This window comes from Chlorocebus sabaeus, chromosome 13 (assembly GCF_047675955.1).
Source record: "Chlorocebus sabaeus isolate Y175 chromosome 13, mChlSab1.0.hap1, whole genome shotgun sequence".
NCBI classification, from domain to species: Eukaryota; Metazoa; Chordata; class Mammalia; order Primates; family Cercopithecidae; genus Chlorocebus; species Chlorocebus sabaeus.
The window spans coordinates 18,381,421-18,406,512 of NC_132916.1; the positions used below are offsets into that span (position 1 = coordinate 18,381,421).

Sequence of the window (25,092 nt, forward strand, 5' to 3'; positions counted from 1 at the left end):
GTTTATAGTTCTGATATGAAATAACTCCAATACAGTTCATTGAAATAATACTGGAGAATTAGTTTTATTCTAATTTTTATGCAATTTTAGTGCACACAACTAAAATAGTGCTTGGGCCTTAGGAATTTATTTTCATTATCCACCCATTTTAAAATTGATCTAAGTACAATAGGAGGTCTAAAAAATTATGCCACTTTGTTTTCAGGTTTATTTATTTATTTATTTATTTATTTATTTATTTATTTATTTTTTGGAGACAGAGTCTCATTCTGTCACCCAGGCTGGAGTGCAGTGGAGTGATCTTGGCTCACTGTAACCTCCATCTCCTGGGTTCAAGCAATTCTCCTGCCTCAGCCTCCCAAGTAGCTGGGACTACAGGCATGAGCCACTGCACCTGGTCTGTTTTCATTTTTAATTTTTGAATGGAAGTGTAATAGATACAGAAAACTATCCAACTCAAGTGTACAGTTTGTATCACATTGTTTTAATATATATTTATGAAGATAACATTTGGCATTTTCACAATTATATCTCAAAATAAACGTCTTCTAAACATACACTGAAACCATTTCCCATTAAGAAGATATATACTGGGGCCGGGCGCAGTGGCTCAAGCCTGTAATCCCAGCACTTTGGGAGACCGAGGCGAGTGGATCACGAGGTCAGGAGATCAAGACTATCCTGGCTAACATGGTGAAACCCCGTCTCTACTAAAAATACAAAAAAAAAAAACAAACTAGCCAGGCGTGGTGGCAGCGCCTGTAGTCCCAGCTGCTTGGGAGGCTGAGGCGGGAGAATGGCGTGAACCCGGGAGGCGGAGTTTGCAGTGAGCCGAGATCGCGCCACTGCACTCCAGCCTGGGAGAGACAGCGAGACTCCGTCTCAAAAAAAAAAAAACCAAAAACAAACAAACAAACAAACAAACAAAAAAGAAGATATATATCGGTCTTATTCAAATGGCTAAGATTGAATGTTTCCCTTCGATACTTTGTCATTTCAGAAGTGGCACGAAGAAGTGACTGCGTACAGAGATGAAGTTGAGGAAGTGGGAGCTAGAGCTCAGGAGATGCTGGACGAGAGCCACGTGAACAGCAGGATGGGTTGCCAGGCCACCCAGCTGACTTCCAGATACCAGGCCCTGCTTCTCCAAGTGCTGGTGAGTGGGTCACCAGGTGCTCAGCGTAGGCCAGCAAACTTCACCAGCCAAAATAGCCTACCTTTCACTAATATCCAGTGAAGATACATACTCATCAACAAAGGCCCTGGCACAGGCCTTTACTTCACCATTCAATTTTCTCTGTTCTTTCATAGGAACAAATAAAATTCCTGGAAGAAGAGATTCAGAGTTTGGAGGAATCAGAGTCATCCCTCAGTTCCTATTCGGATTGGTATGGCTCTACGCATAAAAACTTCAAGAATGTGGCTACCAAGATTGACAAAGTAGATACAACAATGATGGGGAAGAAATTGAAGACGTTGGAGGTAGGCACACATACTTCAGATTTGTGTCCAACCTTTCCGTTCACCGAGCTGCCCATTCTCCTGTACAGATACTGGAAGCACAAGTGATCATCCCAACCATTATGACTGGTGATCCTGAGCTCATCGTTTTACTTGAAATACTAAGTTGGCTCTTTAAGGCCAGAAGCTGGCTTTCACTTATTTATGATGTGTTGTTATCAGAATGACTTACAGGTGGACACCCATGAAAGTCTTAACTGAATTCCAGTGTGACACTTCAATATTAAGAGAAAACGACCTCTCAAATTAATGGCCCAGTGCCTGTACAGAGTTTAAACTCAGGTCTTTTGAAAAAGATTGCTAAGGATGAGAGAAACATCAAGTTCTTTTTTGATTCTCTGAATTGGAAATGATATATCAATCAAGACTTTTAGAACCTATATCGAAGTAAAGAAGCCAGGGTTCCTGATTCCTGGCAGGTCAAATCTGGTTATGAACATCAACAATTTAGTTTAAAGGGAAATAGGTAGACTGAAGAACAGGCCTTGAGAAACCTTTCTTTAAAAGGAAAAGAAATGAGAAACCTTTCTTTACAGGCTCAGTGGCTCACACCTGTAATTCCAGCACTTTGGGAGGCTGAGATGGGTTGATTGCTTGAGGTCAGGAGTTCAAGACCAGCCTGATCAACATGGTGAAACCCTGTCTCTACTAACAAATACAAAAATTAGCCAGGCATGGTGGCACACGCCTATAGTCCCAGCTACTTCAGAGGCTGAGGCAGGAGAATCTCTGGAACCCAGGAGGCGGAGGTTGCAATGAGCCAAGATCGTGCCACTGCACTCCAGCCTCGGTGACAGAGTGAAACTCCATCTCAAAAAAAAAAAAAAAAGAAAAAGAAAAAGAAAAGAAATAAGATTACATTTGCTTCCTACTCACTCTCTTTTTCAGGTTTTGCTCAAAGACATGGAGAAAGGTCACAGTTTGCTGAAATCAGCCCGGGAGAAAGGAGAGAGGGCTGTTAAATACTTGGAGGAAGGCGAGGCAGAGAGGTTAAGAAAGGAGATTCATGATCACGTGGAACAGTTGAAGGAACTGACCAGCACTGTCCGGAAAGAACACATGACGCTGGAAAAAGGTCTTCATTTAGCAAAGGAATTCTCAGATAAATGCAAAGCCCTGACACAGTGGATAGCAGAATACCAGGAAATCCTGCGTGTTCCTGAGGAACCCAAAATGGAATTATATGAGAAAAAAGCTCAGTTATCTAAATACAAGGTAATGTGTTTACTCACTGACAGATGCATGCAGAGTTCACGCCGAAACTAAATGGGAGGGAGGTAATTCTTGCTGTGTGTTACCCGTAACAGCTGCTGGAATGCATCCCGCACGTGTCCGTTCTGCAGCTGTCCAGCGATGCCATGACCTGTGGAGATTTACTGGGTTAAATCCACTACTTCAGAGTTATTTTTCCATTCAGAGATCTGATACTCAAAAATTGTGTCAATACATTTATTGATTGTATGTATCTGTCAATCAATGAAGATCTTTTCTGATGTGTGAGCCAGGTATTATCCTCCAGGTAAAATATTGCTGGCACAAGGATCCCATATCTTTCCCATATTGAGGCTTCCCTTCGTCTTCTGGTACCCAAGGCTAGAAGCTGACCTATGGTAAATTGAAAATGACATATCGTATTTATAAGAAAATAGGTTCTAATTAACAAACTCTAGCTAAATACCTTAGAAACTGATTTTTGAAAGAATAAATAGTGATGTGGATACACCTATACATGACATAGACAAAGGTACTTCACCCGCTCCAATTTTTGAAGCAATTATGCAAGCTTATATGTGGAATAATTTGTGTTATACATTTGATCTGGATGATTGAGTGATACCTTTTAAGAATTACAGTGTGCTGGCTTACCCCAAAGCTTTCCCGTTGGAAGCTTTTGTGATAGCCTCTTCCAGCTGATGTCTATTTCTATCCTTGGCTTCTCTGCCAAGCCTGACAACTTGTCTTTGAAGAGGCCACATAAGAATCACAGCCTCTTCCTCCCGGCCACTGAGTTCTTGATAGATTTAAGTAGTGCTTTTAGCCTGTTTCAGCAAGGTCACAACTAGAATTGTTCTTGCTGACTCCCTAAGTAGCTCAAATTGGAACTAACTTCATGACCTCAAAATCAAAAGATAGTGGCCTTTTTATGTTGAGAATTTTTTTCTCTGATGAAAGGACTAAGGTAGAAGCCAGAAATATGAGCTATATTAAATTTAGCCAAATAGAACTATTTCTCATCCTTTTTTCTCCACATAGGACGGTCCATTTGATGTGTGACTTTTCTTTTGTATTTAGAAGCTGTGTTAGCCATAATAAATCACTCTCTCTTTAATGTTTTGCACTTATTGATTCATAAATATGTACCAATCTTTCTTTGAGGTGGATCATCTCTTGGCATGCCATGGGCGTATGTATGTATTCATCTTGTCCACAGAGATGAGCAAGCTCATTTTTTTTTCCTTTGTAATTCAAGTCACTTCAACAAACGGTGCTGTCCCATGAACCATCAGTAAAGTCAGTGAGAGAGAAAGGTGAAGCTCTTCTGGAACTAGTGCAGGATGTCACTTTAAAGGACAAAATAGATCAACTTCAAAGTGATTACCAGGACCTGTGCAGCATAGGAAAGGTAAGGAGAGATGAAAGACTCCATAAAAGGGTTTGTTTTCCAAAATGTGGGTCCTGACTCCTTTCTCTCTGTCACATAATTTTAAGGTCTGGTATGGGTTAGTATTTTTTTTTAATTCAGATAGATATTTAATTGGCATAATGACTATATATTTTTTCCATTCCTGGTAGTTTTCTCTTGGGTTTTTTGTAATACAAAACAGTTTTGAGTAGATTTTTCACTTGAAAGTCACCTCTGATGGGCACCTGGTTTTGCAGGAGCATGTCTTCAGTCTGGAGGCGAAAGTCAAAGACCATGAAGACTACAACAGTGAGCTCCAAGAGGTTGAAAAGTGGCTGCTGCAGATGTCCGGCAGACTGGTGGCCCCTGACCTCCTGGAGACGAGCAGCCTGGAGACAATCACCCAGCAACTGGCCCACCACAAGGTACCCCTGACCTTTAAAGGGCTGCCTTTGGGACAGCTTCACCAGTGTGTGTATGCGTGTGTCTGTGCATGTGTATGCATGTGTGGGGATGCACACACAGGTGCATCTCTGGTTTACAATGATTGTACTGAGAGAATCAGGTCTGTATTAGTCCGTTTTCATGTGGCTGACAAAGACATACCTGAGACTAGGCAATTTACGAAAGAAAGAGGTTTATTGGACTTACAGTTCCATGTGTCTGGGGAGGCCTCACAATCATGTTGGAAGGTAAAGGCACATCTCACATGGCGGCAGACAAGAGTGTGTTTGCAGGGAAACTCCCATCTTTAAAACCATCAGATCTTATGAGACTTATCTGCTATCATGAGAACAGCATGGGAAAGAGCTGTCCCCATGATTCAGTTATCTCCTACCGGGTCCCTTCCACAACACGTGGGAATTCAAGATGAGATTTGGATGGGGAGACAGCCAAACGATATCAAGGGCTAAGTCTCAAGCACTTCTGACAATTGACAACAGTTGAACTTGATATTCAAGTGAATCAAGAAGAGTTGAATCCTCTCATTGAACTTCTGAACACGTTGTTGCATTTTCCCCAGCTGATAATTTTTATCTCAGAATTTAGTCTTTATGGTCTATTTTAGAAAATGCAGCCAAAGGCATCAGAATATCTGGATTCCAGTCTGGACTCTTCCCCTTCCTGGAGAGACAACTTCGCCTATCTGAGTCTGTCTTTTTCCCCTTTAGGATGATAACAATACCAGCCCATCCATAATTGTGCTAATCACAGGAGATAATATTTGTGAAGACATTTTGTAAATCACAAAGTACAAAACGAATGTAAGGAGTTCTTATCTTTGATACAGGTGATAGGCTAAAAGCACTATTTAAATCTATCAAGATAAGAACTTAATAATACGTATTTTTAGTAATTATGTTTACCAGATGATAGATGTTATGGTCACAATTTTATGGAGCAACTTATTTGTGATCGTAATGGAAAGCAAGTTTATTCATGATGTGGTCGGTGTCTGATAGTGTGTCTTAGGAAAGCCAGTTAGCCTCTCTGGGCGCCAACATTTCCATCTATAAGAAAGGATTTTATTTAACAAATATGAATAAAAAAGCAGCTACACTATACCTTCTGGTAGGCGCTGAGGAGATGACAATCCAGAAGGTAGTCTACCCCATGAGTGACCTCGTGGTGGAGTGGTTCTGTTCCAACTCAGAGACAAAGTGGTTCCTTTCAACTGAGCATATAGAATAACTGCTAGCCCAGCACTGTTTGAAAAAGTAGTAGACCCTGGACTGCTGAAGGGCCACCCAAGTTTCCTATAGATATAATGATGGGTTACCCAGGCAACCGTATGCTGGATTGTGTCACTTTTCCTTAGCATCATATAACAGTTGAAAAAAGAAAAAGAAAAAGAAAAAACACTAGAACTTGATTTTATTTATTTTATTTTATTTTATTTTTTTGAGATGGAGTTTTGCTCTTGTTGCTCAGGCTGGAGTGTGGTGGTGCAATCTCAGCTCACTGCAACCTCTGCTTCCTAGGTTCAAGTGATTCTCCTGCTTCAGTCTCCCGAGTAGCTGAGATTACAGGTGCCCTCCACCATGCCCGACTAATTTTTGTATTTTTAGTAGAGACAGGGTTACACCATGTTGGCCAGGCTGGTCTCTAACTCCTGACCTCAGGTGATCCACCAGCCTCGGCCTCCCAAAGTGCTAGGATTACAGGTGTGAGCCACCGCACCTGGCCAGAACGTGATTAAAAAAAATAAGTTTTTCTTCCCTGAGTCATCTATAAGAATGCTCACTAAAGAATGCCAGTGGGTATGGTGGTGTGAGGTGAAATCAGGCCAAGCTATGTCCAAAGCCTGGGGTCTGTGCCATAACTTGACTGTGCTGTACGACCTCACTGTGCTTCAGTTTCCTCATCTATAAAATAATGATAATCACATTCGTCGGGCTTATATGTAATTCCTGGACTATAGCAGGTGCTTAATAAATGATAAGTTTAAATGCTGTTTTCATTATTATGAACAGTAGTAGATATAAGTTAGATATCACATGAATTAAAAAATAGATATTAGATTATTACAGAAACTAGAATTATATTATTACATTTATGCAGAAGTAATTGTTTTGTCATTAAAAGTAATAACAGGCTGGGCACGGTGGCTCACACCTGTAATCCAAGCACTTTGGGAGGCCAAGGCCAACAGATCACTTGAGGTCAGGAGTTCAAGACCAGCCTGGCCAACATGGTAAAACCCCATCTCTATTAAAAATACAAAAAAAAAAGAAAAAAGAAAAATTAGCCAGGTGTGGTGGCAGACACCTGTAATCCCACCTACTTGGGAGGCTGAGGCAGAAGAATTGCTTGAACCTGGGAGGCGGAGGTTGCAGTAAGCCAAAATTGTGCCACTGCACTCCAGCCTGGACAGCAGAGTGACACTCTGTCTCAAAAAAAAAAAAAAAAAAAAGAAAGAAAAGTAATGACAAAAACCACAACTACATTTGCACCAACCTTATAGAAATGAGATATTATATAAATTTGATGAAATAGTAATCAGACTGTTTTAGACAAAAATTATGCCAGAATTATAACTTATCGACCTGAAAAATATAGGGACATCTTTTTGTCTGGTAATAATACCATGGAGCAGATATCTCTCTGAGACCAGCCATAAACACAGTCTAGTCTTAAAGGTTACTTCATCAGTCCTTCTGTAACTAATCTCTCAAGCTCATTGACTCTTCCCATTGGAGTATCCCTGAAAACATGTGCTTTTGTTTTCATTTAATGTATAACTAAGATAAATTGCAAGATTCTTTCAAAAACAGTATTAAACAGTGAAATTATCTTAAACTTTGTTTGATGGATAAGCTATTTAAAAGTAAAAGTAGAATTCTGAGAACTCTGTATTGGTTTCATTTTTGCAGGCAATGATGGAAGAAATTGCTGGTTTTGAAGACCGTTTGAACAATCTTCAAATGAAAGGTGATACTTTGATTGGCCAATGTGCAGACCACCTGCAAGCGAAACTTAAACAAAACGTACATGCTCATCTGCAGGGCACAAAGGACAGCTACTCAGCGATCTGCAGCACAGCTCAGAGGGTGAGTGTCCCCAGAACGTTCCATGATGACGAGGAATTATGGAGACAGGCTGTGCAGTCTAGAGACTTTTTACAAATAGAATCAATGCTTAACTCTTTGGATTAGTTAGCTTTGGTGTGTTGCCAGACAGGAAATATGAGGATAAATTTCACAGTAGCTATGTGAACACAAAACAAACACATTTCGTATTTGATTGATGTGACTAAGCAGTGAATTTCAGATATTGTTTTATCCAATTTGTTTATTCCACGAATTGGTTATGAAAAAGTTTGTTAAAAGTTGATTTGGGCCGGACATGGTGGCTCAAGCCTGTAATCCCAGCACCTTGGGAGGCCGAAGCAGGTGGATCACTTGAGGTCAGGAGTTCGAGACCAGCCTGGCCAACATGGTGAAACTCCATCGCCACTAAAAATATAAAAATTATCCGGGCATGGTAGCAAGCACCTGTAATCCCAGCTACTTGGGAAGCTGAGGCAGGAGAATCTCTTGAACCCCGGAGAACCCAGGAGGCGGAGATTGCAGTGAGCTGAGATTGCGCCACTGCACTCCAGCCTGGAAGACAGAGAGAGACTCTGTCCAGAAAAAAAAAAATTGATTTTTTTTTTGTTGATAAAAGGAATTTGAGGAAATTTTAAGAGAAAAAAATAGTTGATGTGTTTGAATAGATGATGTGTTTGTTTTTCTTTTTTTCTTTTTTTTTTTTTATTATACTTTAAGTTCTAGGGTACATGTGCACAACGTGCAGGTTTGTTACATATGTATACATGTGCCATGTTGGTGTGCTGCAGCCATTAACTCGTCATTTACATTAGGTATATCTCCTAATGCTATCCCTTCCCCCTACCCCTTCCCCACAATCGGACCCAGTGTGTGATGTTCTCCTTCCTGTGTCCAGGTGATCTCATTGTTCAATTCCCACCTATGAGTGAGAACATGCGGCATTTGGTTTTCTGTTCTTGTGATAGTTTGCTGAGAATGATGGTTTCCAGCTGCATCCATGTCCCTACAAAGGACACAAACTCATCCTTTTTTATGGCTGCATAGTATTCCATGGTGTATATGTGCCACATTTTCTTAATCCAGTCTGTCACTGATGGACATTTGGTTTCATTCCAAGTCTTTGCTATTGTGAATAGTGCTGCAATAAACATATGTGTGCATGTGTCTTTATAGCAGCATGACTTATAATCCTTTCGGCATATACCCAATAACGGGATGGCTGGGTCATATAGTATTTCTAGTTCTAGATCCTTGAGGAATCGCCACACTGTCTTCCACAATGGTTGAACTAGTTTACAGTCCCACCAACAGTGTAAAAGTGTTCCTCTTTCTCCACATCCTCTCCAGCACCTGTTGTTTCCTGATTTTTTAATGATTGCCATTCTAACTGGTGTGAGATGGTATCTCATTGTGGTTTTGATTTGCATTTCTCTGATGACCAGTGATGATGAGCATTTTTTCGTGTGTCTGTTGGCTGTATAAATGTCTTCTTTTGAGAAGTGTCTGTTCATATCCTTTGCCTACTTTTTGATGGGGTTTTTTTTTTCTTGTAAATTTGTTTGAGTTCTTTGTAGGTTCTGGATATTAGCCCTTTGTCAGATGAGTAGATTGCAAAAATTTTCTCCCATTCTGTAGTTTGCCTGTTCACTGTGATGGTAGTTTCTTTTGCTGTGCAGAAGCTCTTTAGTTTAATTAGGTCCCATTTGTCAATTTTGGCTTTTGTTGCCGTTGCTTCTGGTGTTTTAGACATGAAGTCCTTGCCCGTGCCTATGTCCTGAATGGTATCACCTAGGTTTTCTTCTAGGGCTTTTATGGTTTTAAGTCTAACATTTAAGTCTCTAATCCATCTTGAATTAATTTTCGTATAAGGAGTAAGGAAAGGATCCAGTTTCAGCTTTCTACTTATGGCTAGCCAATTTTCCCAGCACCATTTATTAAATAGGGAATCCTTTCCCCATTTTTCGTTTTTGTCAGGTTTGTCAAAGATCAGATAGCTATAGATGTGTGGTATTATTTCTGAGGGCTCTGTTCTGTTCCATTGGTCTACATCTCTGTTTTGCTACCAGTACCATGCTGTTTTGGTTACTGTAGCCTTGTAGCATAGTTTGCAGTCAGGTAGCATGATGCCTCCTGCTTTGTTTTTTTGGCTTAAGATTGTCTTGGCAATGCGGGCTCTTTTTTGGTTCCATATGAACTTTAAAGCAGTTTTTTTCCAATTGTGTGAAGAAAGTCATTGGTAGCTTAATGGGGACAGCACTGAATCTATAAATTACCTTGGGCAGTATGGCCATTTTCACAATATTGATTCTTCTGATCCATGAGCATGGTATGTTCTTCCATATGCTTGTGTCCTCTTTTATTTCACTGAGCAGTGGTTTGTAGTTCTCCTTGAAGAGGTCCTTTATATTCCTTGTAAGTTGGATTCCTAGGTGTTTTATTCTCTTTGAAGCTATTGTGAATGGGAGTTCATTCATGATTTGGCTCTCTGTCTGTTACTGGTGTATAAGAATGCTTGTGATTTTTGCACATTGATTTTGTGTCCTAAGACTTTGCTGACGTTGCTTATCAGCCTAAGGAGATTTTGGGCTGAGACAATGGGGTTTTCTAAATGTACAATCATGTCATCTGCAAACAGGGACAATTTGACTTCTTCTTTTCCTAACTGAATACCCTTTATTTCTTTCTCTTGCCTGATTGCCCTAGCCAGAACTTCCAACACTATGTTGAATAGGAGTGGTGAGAGAGGGCATCCCTGTCTTGTGCCAGTTTTCAGAGGGAATGCTTCCAGTTTTTGCCTATTCAGTATGATATTGGCTGTGGATTTGTCATAAATAGCTCTTATTATTTTGAAATGTGTTCCATCAATACCAAATTTATTGAGAGTTTTTAGCATGAAGGGCTGTTGAATTTTGTCAAAGGCCTTTTCTGCGTCTATTGAGATAATCATGTGGTTTTTGTCTTTGGTTTTGTTTATATGCTGGATTACGTTTATTGATTTGCGTATGTTGAACCAGCCTTGCATCCCAGGGATGAAGCCCACTTGATCATAGTGGATAAGCTTTTTGATGTGCTGCTGGATAAGGTTTGCTAGTATTTTATTGAGGATTTTTGCATCAATGTTCATTAGGGATATTGGTCTAAAATTCTCTTTTTTTGTTGTATCTCTATCAGGCTTTGGTATCAGGATGATGCTGGCCTCATAAAATGAGTTAGGGAGGATTCCGTCTTTTTCTATTGATTGGAATAGTTTCAGAAGGAATGGTACCAACTCCTCCTTGTACCTCTGGTAGAATTCGGCTGTGAATCTGTCTGGTCCTAGACTTTTTTTGGTTAGTAGGTTATTAATTATTACCTCAATTTCAGAGCCTGCTATTGGTCTATTCAGGGATTCAACTTCTTCCTGGTTTAGCCTTGGGAGAGTATAAGTGTCCAGGAAATTATCCATTTCTTCTAGGTTTTCTAGTTTATTTGCGTAGAGGTGTTTATAGTATTCTTTGATGGTAATTTGTATTTCTGTGGGGTTGGTGGTGATATCCCCTTTATCATTTTTTATTGCATCTAATTGATTCTTCTCTCTTTTCTTCTTTAATAGTCTTGCTAGCAGTCTATCAATTTTGTTGATATTTTCAAAAAACCAGCTTCTGATTCATTGATGTTTTGAAGGGTTTTTTGTGTCTCTATCTCCTTCAGTTCTGCTCTGATCTTAGTTATTTCTTGCCTTCTGCTAGCTTTTGAATGTGCTTCTCTAGTTCTTTTAATTGTGATGTTAGGGTGTCGATTTTAGATCTTTCCTGCTTTTTCTTGTGGGCATTTAGTGCTATAAATTTCCTTCTACACACTGCTTTAAATGTGTCCCAGAGATTCTGGTATGTTGTATCTTTGTTCCCATTGGTTTCAAAGAACATCTTTATTTCTGCCTTCATTTCGTTATGTACCCAGTAGTCATTCAGGAGCAGGTTGTTCAGTTTCCATGTAGTTGAGCAGTTTTGATTGAGTTTCTTCGTCCTGAGTTCTAGTTTGATTGCACTGTGGTCTGAGAGACAGTTTGTTATAATTTCTGTTCTTTTACATTTGCTGAGGAGTGCTTTACTTCCAACTATGCGGTCAATTTTGGAATAAGTGTGATGTGGTGCTGAGAAGAATGTATATTCTGTTGATTTGGGGTGGAGAGTTCTGTAGATGTCTATTAGGTCCACTTGGTGCAGAGTTGAGTTCAAATTCCTGTATATCCTTGTTAACTTTCTGTCTCATTGATCTGTCTAATGTTGACAGTGGGGTGTTAAAGTCTCCCGTTATTATTGTTTGGAGTCTAAATCTCTTTATAAGTCTCTAAGGACATGCTTTACAAATCTAGGTGCTCCTGTATTGGGTGCATATATATTTAGGATAGTTAGCTCTTCCTGATGAATTGATCCCTTTACCATTATGAAATGGCCTTCTTTGTCTCTTTTGATCTTTGATGGTTTAAAGTCTGTTTTATCAGAGACTAGGATTGCAACCCCTGCTTTTTTTTGTTTTCCATTTGCTTGGTAGATCTTCCTTCATCCCTTTATTTTGAGCCTATGTGTGTCTCTGCATGTGAGATGGGTCTCCTGAATACAACAAACTGATGGGTCTTGACTCTTTATCCAATTTGCCAGTCTGTGTCTTTTAATTGGAGCATTTAGTCCATTTACATTTAAGGTTAATATTGCTATGTGTGATGGTTATTTTGCTCGTTAGTTGATGCAGTTTCTTCCTAGCATCAATGGACTTTGCATTTTGGCATGTTTTTGCAATGGCTGGTACCTGTTGTTCCTTTCCGTGTTTAGTGCTTCCTTCAGGAGCTCCTGTAGGGCAGGACTGGTGGTGACAAAATCTCTAAGCATTTGCTTGTCTGTAAAGGATTTTATTTCTCCTTCACTTATGAAGCTTAGTTTGGCTGGATATGAAATTCTGGGTTGAAAATTCTTTTCTTTAAGAATGTTAAATATTGGCCCACACTCTCTTCTGGCTTGGAGAGTTTCTGCCAAGAGATCTGCTTCCCTTTGTGTGTAACTTGACCTTTCTCTTTGGCTGCCCTTAACATTTTTTCCTTCATTTCAACTTTGGTGAATCTGACAATTATGTGTCTTGGAGTTGCTCTTCTCGAGGAGTATCTTTGTGGCGTTCTCTGTATTTCCTGAATTTGAATGTTGTCCTGCCTTACTAGGTTGGGGAAGTTCTCCTGGATAGTATCCTGCAGAGTGTTTTCCAACTTCAATCCATTTTCCCCGTCACTTTCAGGAACACCAATCAGACGTGGATTTGGTCTTTTCACATAATCCCATATTTCTTGGAGGCTTTGTTCATTTTTTTTTACTCTTTTTTCTCTACACTTCTCTTCTCACTTCATTTCATTCATTTGATCTTCAATCACTGATACTCTTTCTTCCAGTTGATTGAGTTGGTTACTGAAGCTTGTGCATTTGTCATGTAGTTCTAGTGTTATGGTTTTCTCTATCAATTCTTTTAAGGACTTCTCTACATTGATTATTCTAGTTAAGCATTTGTCAAATCTTTTTTCAAGGTTTTTAGTTTCCTTGCACTGGTTACATAGTTCCTCCTTTAGTTCTGAGAAACTTGATCGACTGAAGCCTTCTTCTCTCAACTCGTCAAAGTCATTCTCCATCCAAACTTGTTCCATTGCTAGCAATGAGTTGCGTTCCTTTGGAGAGAGAGATGCGCTGTGATTTTTTGAATTTCCAGCTTTTCTGCACTGCTTTTTCCCCGTCTTTGTGGTTTTATCTGCCTTTGGTCTTCAATGATGGTGACATACTGATGGGGTTTTGGTGTGGGTGTCCTTTCTGTTTGTTAGTTTTCCTTCTAACATTCAGGACCCTCAGCTGCAGGTCTGTTGGAGTTTGCTTGAGGTCCACTCCAGACCCTGTTTGCCTGGGTATCAGCAGTGGAGGCTGCAGAAGATAGAATATTGCTGAACAGCGAGTGTTGCTGTCTGATTCTTGCTCGGAAGCTTTGTCTCAGGGGTGTACCCAGCCGTGTGAGGTGTGAGGTGTAGGTCTGCTCCTAGTGTGGGATGTCTCCCAGTTAGGCTACTCAGGGGTCAGGGACCCACTTGAGCAGGCAGTCTGTCCATTCTCAGATCTCAACCTCCGTGCTAGGAGATCCACTGCTCTCCTCAAGGCTCAGTTGAAAATGCAGAAATCACCCCTCTTCTGTGTCACTCACACTGGGAGCTGGAGGCAGGAGCTGTTCCTGTTCGGCCATCTTGGGCACACCCCCGTGTTTGTTTTTCTTTGTGCATCATCAATACTTTCTAATTTGCCCTTTATTTTGTAACAAAAACATAAATTTATTTCATAATTTTCACCATAATTATTTTCTTTTTAACTGTATGCAGCCTGGGTTCTAATCTAAATCAGTATTTGCTTGCATTCATATAGAATTTGAGAAAGGAGTAAGTGACAAATACGACTTACACTTAAGTGGGTATACTTCCACTAAAACAGAATTCTTAATGTTTTAAAAATATGTCTAAGAGGGGTAAGAATTGCTATTTTAACAAAAATATACTAAAATAAGTAAATTGCTTCACATTATTCTAGAATTTTTAAATGACACTGCAAAGAGTTTTTATAAGCCTTTAAACTTAGTATTCTGTGATACACCAGTGATGTAGTTAGAATGGTCCATGTTCACCATAATAATAAAAAAAATCCTGAGTGACATTAGTAACTTCCCAGACTTAAAAAAAATCACCTTTAAAGGTTAACAAAAGAGGAATAAAATAATCTAATAAATAATTGAAAATGATGACAAGAGGAGAAAAGGGAGAGTTAAGAGAGAAAGTGAGGCTACACATAGAACTCTCCAGTGAGTTCATTCATTCACTCATTCAACAGCGATTTCTTGCACACTGACTTCCTTCATAGTGGACATTTTCTTTGCATTAGGAATACAGTTTAATTTTTTTTTTAACTGGTGGATGTTGGAAAGACCAACATAATTTTTAAAATTTAGAAAGCAGATGAAATTCTAAGAACATAATCAGAACTTCATAATTAAAGTTTGCAAAAGTGATAAAGAGAACAAAACACCATTCTTTTAAAAATTCTGCTTGGAATAAGAATAAATAAGGGATAAACCTAATGTCAGATGAAAGTGATGAATTTAAAAGATGACAGAGAAAAAGCAGAATTCAATGATTGCTTCTATTGTCTCAATAATGAAAGAAATGCCAGGTTAAACTAATTTCCTTCTTTTTTCCTTTTTCTGAAATGGAAACATCACAGATATATTTCCTCTTGATCTCAAGTAGATACATAATTTTTCTTAATGAAAATTGGTTGGCTTGTTAAGGATTAATTAAATAGACATATCAGAAAATGTATGAATTATTCTGGGTTATTTTTGCCCTGGAACATAACTTCCAAGTTGAAGTGAGGGCATCCACCTCTCAGCTCCTCATGTTATAATTTAGTTCAAATTTTACCCTACCTCTGTTGCAGAAGCATCACAGTTAGAGAAACATTCGTTATCTTTTTTTGAGGTCATGTTTTATTTTTACTTTTAGTTGCTAGCTTAAACAAAAAGTGCAATATTTATACCATAGGAAGAGAAGCTGCCAAAACCTCTGACTTTTGTTTATGACAATTAACTTCAATGATTTTATGTATTCTAACATGCCTCTACAGTTATGTTTACCCTGTGCATGTTCTCTTCCCCTAATCCAGATATTACATTGTGATGTGTGGACCCAGAAGTTATCAACTGGGGGATGGCCATTGCATTTTGCAACACTTGGGGAGGCATACAACTACCTTAGATATGTGTATGAAATTGCGGAGTCTTGGGGGGAATATCCATTTAGATGTACTGGTCATGTTTCATTGAATTTCAATGATCTTTATAGAGGTAGAAAGCAGTTCTCATAATCTCAGCATGGTTGTATTGTCTCAGGTGTACCAGAGTTTGGAACATGAACTTCAGAAGCACGTCAGCCGACAAGACACCCTGCAGCAGTGCCAGGCCTGGCTTTCTACAGTCCAGCCGGATTTAGAGCCAAGCCCTCAACCACCTCTTAGCAGGGCAGAAGCCGTCAAGCAGGTAGTAAACTCCTGAAAGTTTGTGTTATTCTTGTGAATCATTTAGACAGTTCAATGAAAATGTGTGAAGTACCTACGATGTGCCAAACTGTATTGACTCCTGGGAATCTAAAAGTAGGAAGAAGGTCTGTGGTTTGCGTTAGTGGAGTTCCTGTGCCAGCCGGAAGATGGACATGATAGTGAGGGACCAACTTGGTAGACTAGAAAGAGAATGGGGCCGGGTGCAGTGGCTCATGCCTGCAATCCCAGCACTTTGGGAGGCCGAGACAGGCGAATCACTTGAGGCCAGGAGTTTGAGACCAGCCTGGCCAACATGGTGAAACCCCATCTCTACTAAAAATATAAAAATGAACTGGGCATGGTGGTATGCGCCTGTAATCACAGCTACCCTGGGATTGCGGTAGGAGAGGACCTACCCTCCTGAGGATGCGGAGGCTGAGGCAGGAAAATCGCTTGAACCTGGGAGGCAGAGATTGCAGTGAGCCAAGATCATGCCACTGCACTCAAGCCTGGTGACAGAGTGAGACACTGTCTCAAAAAATTAAAAAATAAAAATAAAAAATAAAATAATAATAAAAATAAACTATTAAAAAGAAAAAAAAATAAAAAAGAAAGAGAATGGGGCCGGGCACAGTGACTCACTCCTGTATTCCCAACACTTTGAGAGGCCAAAGTGGGCAGACCACACAGGTTCAAGAGTGCAAGGCCATCCTGGCCAACATGGTGAAACCTCGTCTCTACTAAAAATACAAAAATTAGCTGGGTGTGGTGGCAGGCACCTGTAATCCTAGCTATTCAGGAAGCTGAAGTATGAGAATTGCTTGAACCTTGGAGGTGGAGGTGGAGGTTGCAGTGAGCCAAGATCATGCCTCTGCACTCCAGCCTGGGCAACAGAGAATCTGTCAAAAAAAAAAAAAAAGGAAGAAAGAAAGAAAAGGAAGGAAGGAAGGAAGAAAAGACAGAAAGAAGGAAGGAAGGAAGGAGAGAAGGAGAGAAAGAGAGAGAGAGAGAAAGAAAGAAAAGAAAGAAAGAAGGAAAGAAAGAAGAAAGAAAGAAAGAAAGAAAGAAAAGAAAAGAAAAGAAAAGAAAAGAAAAGAAAAGAAAAGAAAAGAAAAGAAAAGAAAAGAAAAGAAAGAAAAGAAAAGAAAAGAAAAGAAAAGAAAAGGGGCACTGTAACCAAAGATCAATTCTGATATTTATTCTGTTGGGGGACCGTGGGTAAGTCACTTAATTTCTCAGAGCCTCCTAGATAGTTTCCTGCTATTAAAAGTGACATTTATAAGTATACTTGCTTCTAAAAGTTATAATGAAATGCAAATATCACACCACAAGTAAACATTACTTATAAACAGAAAAGTAGTACTAGCTTCTTGCATAGTTTTGGGGCATAAACAAGGTGCTTCATAAATAATTATTGAATGGATGATGAATGAAATGTTAGTTTTTATCATGTGAAAGGAATTCTATTCCGTATTAATTTGACATCCACATGCTTAAAATGTTGTTGCTGAGACTTACCCAGAATATGTGGGAATTTTTTTTAAACTTTTGTACTAAGCAGCTTTGGTATGCAGTGTTAACCCTGTGGGAAAATATTTTAGAGGAATTTAGTTATAAAGGTTATTGCTGCCAGATATGAATTAACAATATTTAATAATTTAATTTTTTACCACAAATTGAGAATAACATAATGTATTTGATCATGGAGTCTACATAAAGAATGTGTCCAGTTAATTCATTCCCTAAAATGTACTTTCTAAAGGCTAAAATGATTTGCATTGTCATTAAATGGTTCAGAAAAATGTTCATATAATACTTTATAAGAATAGGATCAGGAAAAATGAAGCATGGTTCTCCTTGAACCAAAAAAAATGAATTAAAAACTGCCTGTATTCTGCTTTTTTTATTAGACTGAGAGTTTTCTGGAATCACAAGCCACCTTGTCTTGTGGCTGTTTCCAATGCACTTTGAATAAATTGAATAAATTCAGATCAACACTTAATTTTTCTCTTTTGTTACCAAAAAAGAAATAAAAGAGATGAAGGGAAAAGAAAGTGTTAATGCCAGTGATCTTTTGCTAGAGCAGGAAGAGATTTACTACACATACCAGAATAAGCCATGGTCACAGGAGGATACTGATCCTTCTTCCAGATTATGTGACTGTATGGTCCCCTGTTTCTGCCTGTTTCACTCTCTCTAAATGGTCTTTGAAAGTAGCCAGAGAAGGGAGTTCGAGGTGGTAAAGACACTTGGACCACCGTCACTCTGAGGAGGAAAGGGTTTTTCACTTTGTTCCCTTTTTTATCTTATTTTTGTTGTTGTTTCTTTTGTTTTTTGTTTTGTTTTAGTTTTTCCCTTGGCAAGTGCACTAAGTCCTCACTTAATGCCATCGAAAGGTCTCAGAAACTGAAACTTTAAGCAAAACCATGTACAGCAGGTCCTCAAATAATGTCATTTCCTTCCATATGCAGGTTTATTACAGCATTGATGACAACAAAAGTTGTTTCATTATACAACTTCTTGCTTAAAGAAGTCACAGTTTCCAAGAATTTGCAGACAACATTAAATGAGAACTTACTGTGTTCATGTAAAACTGACCAGGCCCTTAGTGGCTGGCAAGCTTGGATGTGTGACTGGAGAGTCCACTTACAATGGGCATGGTACCAAGATGCAGTGAGCGTTCCCAGCACCACCTGTCTAGTAAACCCTCAATACATATGTGAAGATAATACACTCCCTACTACCACAAGAAAATGACACATGGATTTGATTCCATTCAGAGTGCTATGTGGTTTTTTTTTTTTTTTTTTTTTTTTTTGAGACGGAGTCTCGCTCTGTCGCCCAGAGCTGGAGTGCAGTGGCGCAATCTCGGCTCACTGCAAGCTCCGCCTCCCGGGTTCCCGCCATTCTCCTGCCTCAGCCTCCTGTTTTTTTTTTTTTTTTTTTTTGAGACGGAGTCTTGCTCTGTCGCCCAGGCTGGAGTGCAGTGGCCGGATCTCAGCTCACTGCAAGCTCCGCCTCCCGGGTTTACGCCATTCTCCTGCCTCAGCCTCCCGAGTAGCTGGGACTACAGGCACCCGCCACCTCGCCCGGCTAGTTTTTTGTAATATTTAGTAGAGACGGGGTTTCACCGTGTTAGCCAGGATGGTCTCGATCTCCTGACCTCGTGATCCACCCGTCTCCGCCTCCCAAAGTGCTGGGATTACAGGCTTGAGCCACCGCGCCCGGCCGCTATGTGTTTTTATAAGGCATAAAACTTTAGGGAATGGGAAAAAGTACTATAAGATTTTTCTCTAAAGTTGATTTTAGCAAATATTTTTGCAGCTGTGTGGTCACTGACACTCTATGTGCTACTTCCAGTGCTTTCGGAATCAGACCAACTATATAAATTTCAAAATATAGCATCATTCCTTTCTATTAAATATGTTCATAAAATAGACATTCTGACGACTTGTTCTCTTCTCATATCCAAAAGTTGCTTGAGACAAATAACTTTCTCTGGGTCATAGGTGCATGATATGGTACTTGTGGACAGTGGCTGATGACTCACAATATCATAGTTAGCTTGTGCATTCAATTGAAAAGGTGCTACTTCTGACTTAATGGGAAATTAATCTGTATTTATCATATCCACAGGAGCATAGCATGTCTAGGTAATCCACACAGTGCAGAGGAAAGATACTGAGATCAGAGTCACAAAATCAGGTGCCATGATTGACGCTATGATTTGGGAAAATCCTGGAGGTCGACTTTATCCCTACAACTTGCAGTCAATACCGCCTTCCTTATTTATCCCCATCTATGTAGTAATCAAGAACCACTTCTCACTACCTCAGCCACCGCCCCCAGTCAGGCCATCTTCACGGTTCATCTGATCCCTGCAGTAGCCTAACACCTGGGCACCGTTGCTGCCTACCACCCCTGTGGCGGCCAGTTCTCCACACAATGTTAGGAGGGAGTCTTTGAAGCCTGTCTCAGATCATGATGCCCCGAGTATTTTCCCGTCACACTTAAATTCCAGTTTTCTTACCATGGCTTATGAATAGGCTGGTTGATTTGTTTTCCCAAATGGAACCTTCTTGATAAGACAGAGTCTGCTTTACATAATCCAATGGGACCAGAGCAGTGGTTCACAACTGGAGTGGAGGAGATGGCGACTTTGCTCCCACAGGGGACATTTGTCACTGTCTGAACGTGTTGTTGGTTGTCACAACTGGGATGGTGGGGTTGCTGCTGGCATTAAGTGGGTAGACGCGAAGGATGCTGCTGACAGTCTGCAAGGTATAAGTCAGCCCACACAACAAAGAATTATTTGGAGTCAACTGTCAATAGTTCTGAGTTGAGAAACTCTAGACTAAAGACAAAACCCAACAAACAGGGATGTATGGTCAGCTCTTCTTATAAGGGGCTCCATGACTTGCCCCCATCCCACCCTCCAACCTCTGCTCCCACCTGGTTCACTCTACTCCAGCCTCATGGCTTTGCATTTGCTCTCTCTCTGCCCACCATGTCCACCTGCCTGGAATGTTCTTACCTTATGCCATGCCATGCATTCAGGTCTTTTCCTCAGAGGGGCCTTTGAGATACACTGTCCCTGAATGGTAGTGCTTCTTCCTCATACCCTATCTGCTTAGCACCTTGATTTTTCCACATGATATTTAACAGTACTAAACATTCCAGTGCATGTTTGTTTATTTATATATTATTTATCTCCTTCCTAAGAATGTAAACTCCATAGGAGCAAGGGTTTTGCTTTATGGGCTGCTTTATGGGCTGCTCTATGCCCAGTATCTAAAATGGAGCCTGAGTAGAATCTGAGCATCCGCAGAGAAACACATTTCTTTGTTTCTGTAAATCGATTAAAGATCCACCTAGAGAAGTATCTCCTGGGCTTGTGGAAAGGGAATATCACAAGGTGAATCTCCTGCAAAGTAAACAAGCCCAGACATCTGTGTTTTAACCTCACTCCAATGAAACCTACCAACTCGCGGACCTTTGCCTTCTGTCTCTAAGATATGCAAAAACATATTAAGAAGGAGAACAGAGCAGGCTACAAATTCTTTCTCTGAAATGGAAAATAAGCTGGCATGTGAGCAAGTAATCTGGAAAGATTATAGAAGTTTCTTGCGTTTTCCCCTTTCCCAGACCATACAGAATACTTTACATACAAGGAGAAGCAAATAGTGGACAAATAAATCCTCATCGGTGATTTGAATTTTTTCCTGGGAGTCACTAATATATGTCACTTGAGCACAGTGGTGAAAACACTGAGCATAGCAAGACTATTTTTGAAGTGTTAACAGAATTTTACAAATGATACAAGTATATGCTATCTAAATAGCTGATGCATCTCTTTCACTCTGACGCTTGCCTTTTCCAGGTCAAACACTTCAGAGCTTTGCAAGAGCAGGCAAGGACCTACCTAGATCTCCTTTGCTCCATGTGTGACCTGTCAAATGCTTCAGTGAAAACCACAGCAAAAGACATTCAACTAACAGAGCAAATGGTAAGAAAATGAAAAATCACATTGGATTTGTTTTATTAGATTCTCTTGCTTGAATATTTCATGTGATATTGAAAGAAAATAGCTCTTGAGTTGTTCTTGCTGTATGTAATGGTTCTACAGTCATTATAATAAATAGATATTTGAATTTCAGCTAAGTCATAGAAAATTAAGCACATCCTGACATTGCTGACAACAGATTGAGACTGAATCACTTAGTCCCATTCATTCACGGCCCATTAGAACCTTTCTTTTTTTCTCCTCCTTAATGACCATTCTCTCTCTTTTCCTATTTTGCCACACCTTTTTTTGTTGTTTTCTCCTTTTCCATCTTTTTCTTTAGGCAATACTTAATATGAAAGGGGCTCTTGACTCTTTCTTTATTTTATCAAGGATGCCAAAGAGCATGCCATCTGTCACAATCCTTCTAGTTCATTGGTAAAGTGTGGTGTTCAGAAGGGTTTTGAAACTGTCTGGGCTGTGATGAGTAGCAGTACTGGTCCCCACAGATAGGTGGCAGCACTGGAGCCGTGTATTCCCCGCTGTTGCCACTGCAGCCTTAAACTCTTCCATGAAACACATTTGGGTTTGCTTGTTTTGAGACACTCTGCCAACCAGTCTGGAATACAGTGGCGCTATCATCACTGACTGGAGCCTCAACCTCCTGAGCTCAGGTGATCCTCCCACCTCCACCTCCCAAGTAGCTGGGATTATAGGCATGAACCACCACACCCAGCTAATTTTTATACTTTTTGTAGAGACACAGCTTTGCTATGTTGCCCAGGCTGGTCTGAAACTCCTGGGCTCAAGCAATCCTCCCTCCTTGGCCTACCAAAGTGCTGGGATTACAGGCGTGAGCCACCATGCCTGGTCCACATTTGAGTTTAAAAGAAAAATAAGACTTAGTTTTGGTATTTAATTTATTAAATATTCACAGAATAGTAAAATGATTCACAGGAAAAAAAAGTCAAAATAATAAGGTTTTTCTCTCTAATATTATCAAAACACATCTGTTTTTAAATCCTTGCAAAAGATGATGTAACTATTTTATTTTATTTTATTTTATTTTATTTTATTTTATTTTATTTTATTTTATTTTGGAGAAAGAGTCTCACTCTGTTTCCCAGGTTGGAGTGCAGTGGTGCAATTTTGGCTCACTGCAACCTCCGCCTCCTGGTTCAAGCAATTCTCAAGCCTCAGCCTCCTGAGTAACTGAGACTACAGGCACTCACCACCATGCCTGGCTACTTTTGGTATTTCAGTAGAGAAAGGGTTTCACTATGTTACCCAGGTGAATCTCGAATTCCTGAGCTCAGGCAATCCACCTGCCTTGGCCTCCCAAATTGCTAGGATTACAGACATGAACCACCGTGCCCAGCCAATAAAACCCATTTATTTTTTACAGAAATGATTTATTGAAACAAATTACACAGCTTCAAAAATCAGTGAAGCAGATCTAAAGACATATCCAAAACATTAATAATTCAGCATGTTGTAAGAAGGATGAACAAATGTACAATAGAGAACAACGGAAGTATTTTCTGGTTAACCTTAACACCAAATTCATGAGTCAGTCAGATGAATCTACTGAAATGTCCAATGAGAAAAACCATTAGAGCAGCCTTTGACTTAATAAATTGATAAAACTTATTAGAGTTTCGCCAGGCATGGTGACTCATGCCTGTAATCCCAGCACGTCGGGAGTCCAAGGCGGGCATATTACCTGAGGTCAGGAGTTCAAGACCAGCCTGACCAACGTAGAGAAACCCTGTCTCTACTAAAAATACAAAATTAGCTGGGTGTGATAGCGCATGCCTGTAATCCCAGCTACTTGGGAGGCTGAAGCAGGAGAATCACTTGAACCTGGGAGGCAGAAGTAGCGGTGAGCTGAGAATGTGCCATTGCACGCCTGCCTGGGCAACAAGAGTGAAACTCCATCTCAAAAAAAAAAAAAAAAAAAAAAAAAACAACTTACAAGAATTTCATAACACTGATTAAAACCGAATAGCATAACTCGTAGACATTTAGTCTGTAGAAACCCTCAATAAAAAAGAAAATCTGCTTTTCCTGAAGCAAATGAAGAAGTACTTTTTAAATTTATGTATTTGCCTGTGTGTGTGTGTGTATGCGTGTGTCAAATGAGTGCACAAGCCAGCTGGAGAGGTCCATCTCTGATTCATTAACCATAAATATTTCCACGTGTGGTTGCTAACTTTTATCCCTGTGTCTTCTCAAGATTGAACAAAGGCTCGTCCAGGCCCAGAACTTAACTCAGGGATGGGAAGAGATCAAGCACCTGAAGGCGGAGCTCTGGATTTACCTGCAAGATGCTGATCAGCAACTGCAGAACATGAAGAGGAGGCACTCTGAGCTGGAGCTGAGTATTGCACAGAACATGGTTTCACAGGTTAAGGTGGGTATTCATTTGCCCCCAGGGGAGATAAAAGAGGCCAACAGAATAGAAAACTTGAAATGTGTTCAGTGTATTCAATATGCCTGAGTGTTTGTCAATCCTTAGACATTAATACAACTCTTTAAGACAGGGGTCCCCAGCCCCCAGATTATGGACCAGTACGAGTCCATGTCCTGTTAGGAACCTGGCCGCACAGTGGGGGGTGAGCAAGCATTACTGCCTGAGCTCCACCTCCTGTCAGATCAGAGGCCGCATCAGAGTCTCATAGTGCAAACCCTACTGTGAATTGCGCATGCAAGCACATGCTCCTTATGATAATCTAACTAACGTCTGATGATTCGAGGTGGAACAGCTTCATCCTGAAACCATCCCCCTCCAGCCCCGTTCATGGAAAAATTGTCTTCCACAAAACCCATGCCAGGTGCCAAAAAGTTTGGGGACCACTGCTTTAAGGAATAGGAAATCTGAACAAATTTCACTTGGTGCCAGGGAAAATAGATTATAAAGTAAACATTCAAATATATTACTGAAGCTTCAGATGGCCACTTGCACCAGAAGACATTCATTCTCTGCATTGTTCCTATAAAAAGCAGGTGTGATTTAGTCTACAGAGTAGACTGCTTAGTCAGAAGACTCTGTGACTAAGCAAACAAGGAACATTATTACTTTTTAGATTTTCATCACCATATTATGCTAAAGCTGTAGGACGGTAAGCTTATCAATTCATTAATTCTATATTTGAGCTATATGTAATTCATTTAAAGTATAATATAAATGCAGTTTGTATTACATATTTATATATAATTCAAATAATTTACAATACATAGAAAATTCAGCAGGTGTGGTGGCTCATGCCTGTAATCCTAGCACTTTTGGAAGCTGAGGTGGGCAGATCACTTGAGGCCAGGAGTTTGAGACCAGGCTGGCCAACATGGTGAAACCCCATCTCTACTAAAAATACAAAAATTAGCCTTGCATGGCACATGCCTATAATCCCAGCTACTTGGGAGGCTGAGGCACGAGAATCATTTGAACTTGGGAGATGGAGGTTGCAGTGAGCCAGCCTGGGCCACAGAGAGAGACTCTGTCTCAAAAAAAAAAAAAAAAAAAAAAAAAAGAGAGAGAGAGAGAAAGAAAGAAAAAAGAAAATTAAAAGTGTATTAACTTGATTGGAAGTTGGGTCAGATTTTTAACAAACTTTAAGATTTTTTTTTCCTCCATGATTAGGAGTCAATAATAATATATTGTTTACTGAAGTGCTGTTTGCAAGTACAGAAAAAAAAAGAGAATAGGGATAGGGATAATAAGATTTTTTTTTTTCCCAAAAGCATGAACTTTTAAAAAAAAAATTGTGAACCATCCTAGAAATTTAATTTTTTAAAATGTATTTTATAAGA

The 25,092-nt window shown here is 39.9% G+C and overlaps 1 protein-coding gene across 16 annotated transcripts in view; it reads left to right on the forward strand.

Moving 5' to 3' along the window:
• SYNE1 (spectrin repeat containing nuclear envelope protein 1) overlaps positions 1 to 25,092 on the forward strand; it is a 527,413-nt gene that overhangs the window by 290,467 nt on the left and 211,854 nt on the right. For all 16 annotated transcript variants that reach the window (XM_008007617.3, XM_073022337.1, XM_073022331.1 and 13 more), the window contains 9 exons: positions 1,001 to 1,156; positions 1,312 to 1,482; positions 2,410 to 2,736; positions 3,992 to 4,144; positions 4,402 to 4,569; positions 7,519 to 7,695; positions 15,634 to 15,780; positions 21,160 to 21,285; positions 23,519 to 23,695. In XM_008007617.3, the coding sequence (XP_008005808.3) occupies positions 1,001 to 1,156; positions 1,312 to 1,482; positions 2,410 to 2,736; positions 3,992 to 4,144; positions 4,402 to 4,569; positions 7,519 to 7,695; positions 15,634 to 15,780; positions 21,160 to 21,285; positions 23,519 to 23,695 (1,602 nt within the window). The remainder of the gene's footprint in view (positions 1 to 1,000; positions 1,157 to 1,311; positions 1,483 to 2,409; positions 2,737 to 3,991; positions 4,145 to 4,401; positions 4,570 to 7,518; positions 7,696 to 15,633; positions 15,781 to 21,159; positions 21,286 to 23,518; positions 23,696 to 25,092) is intronic.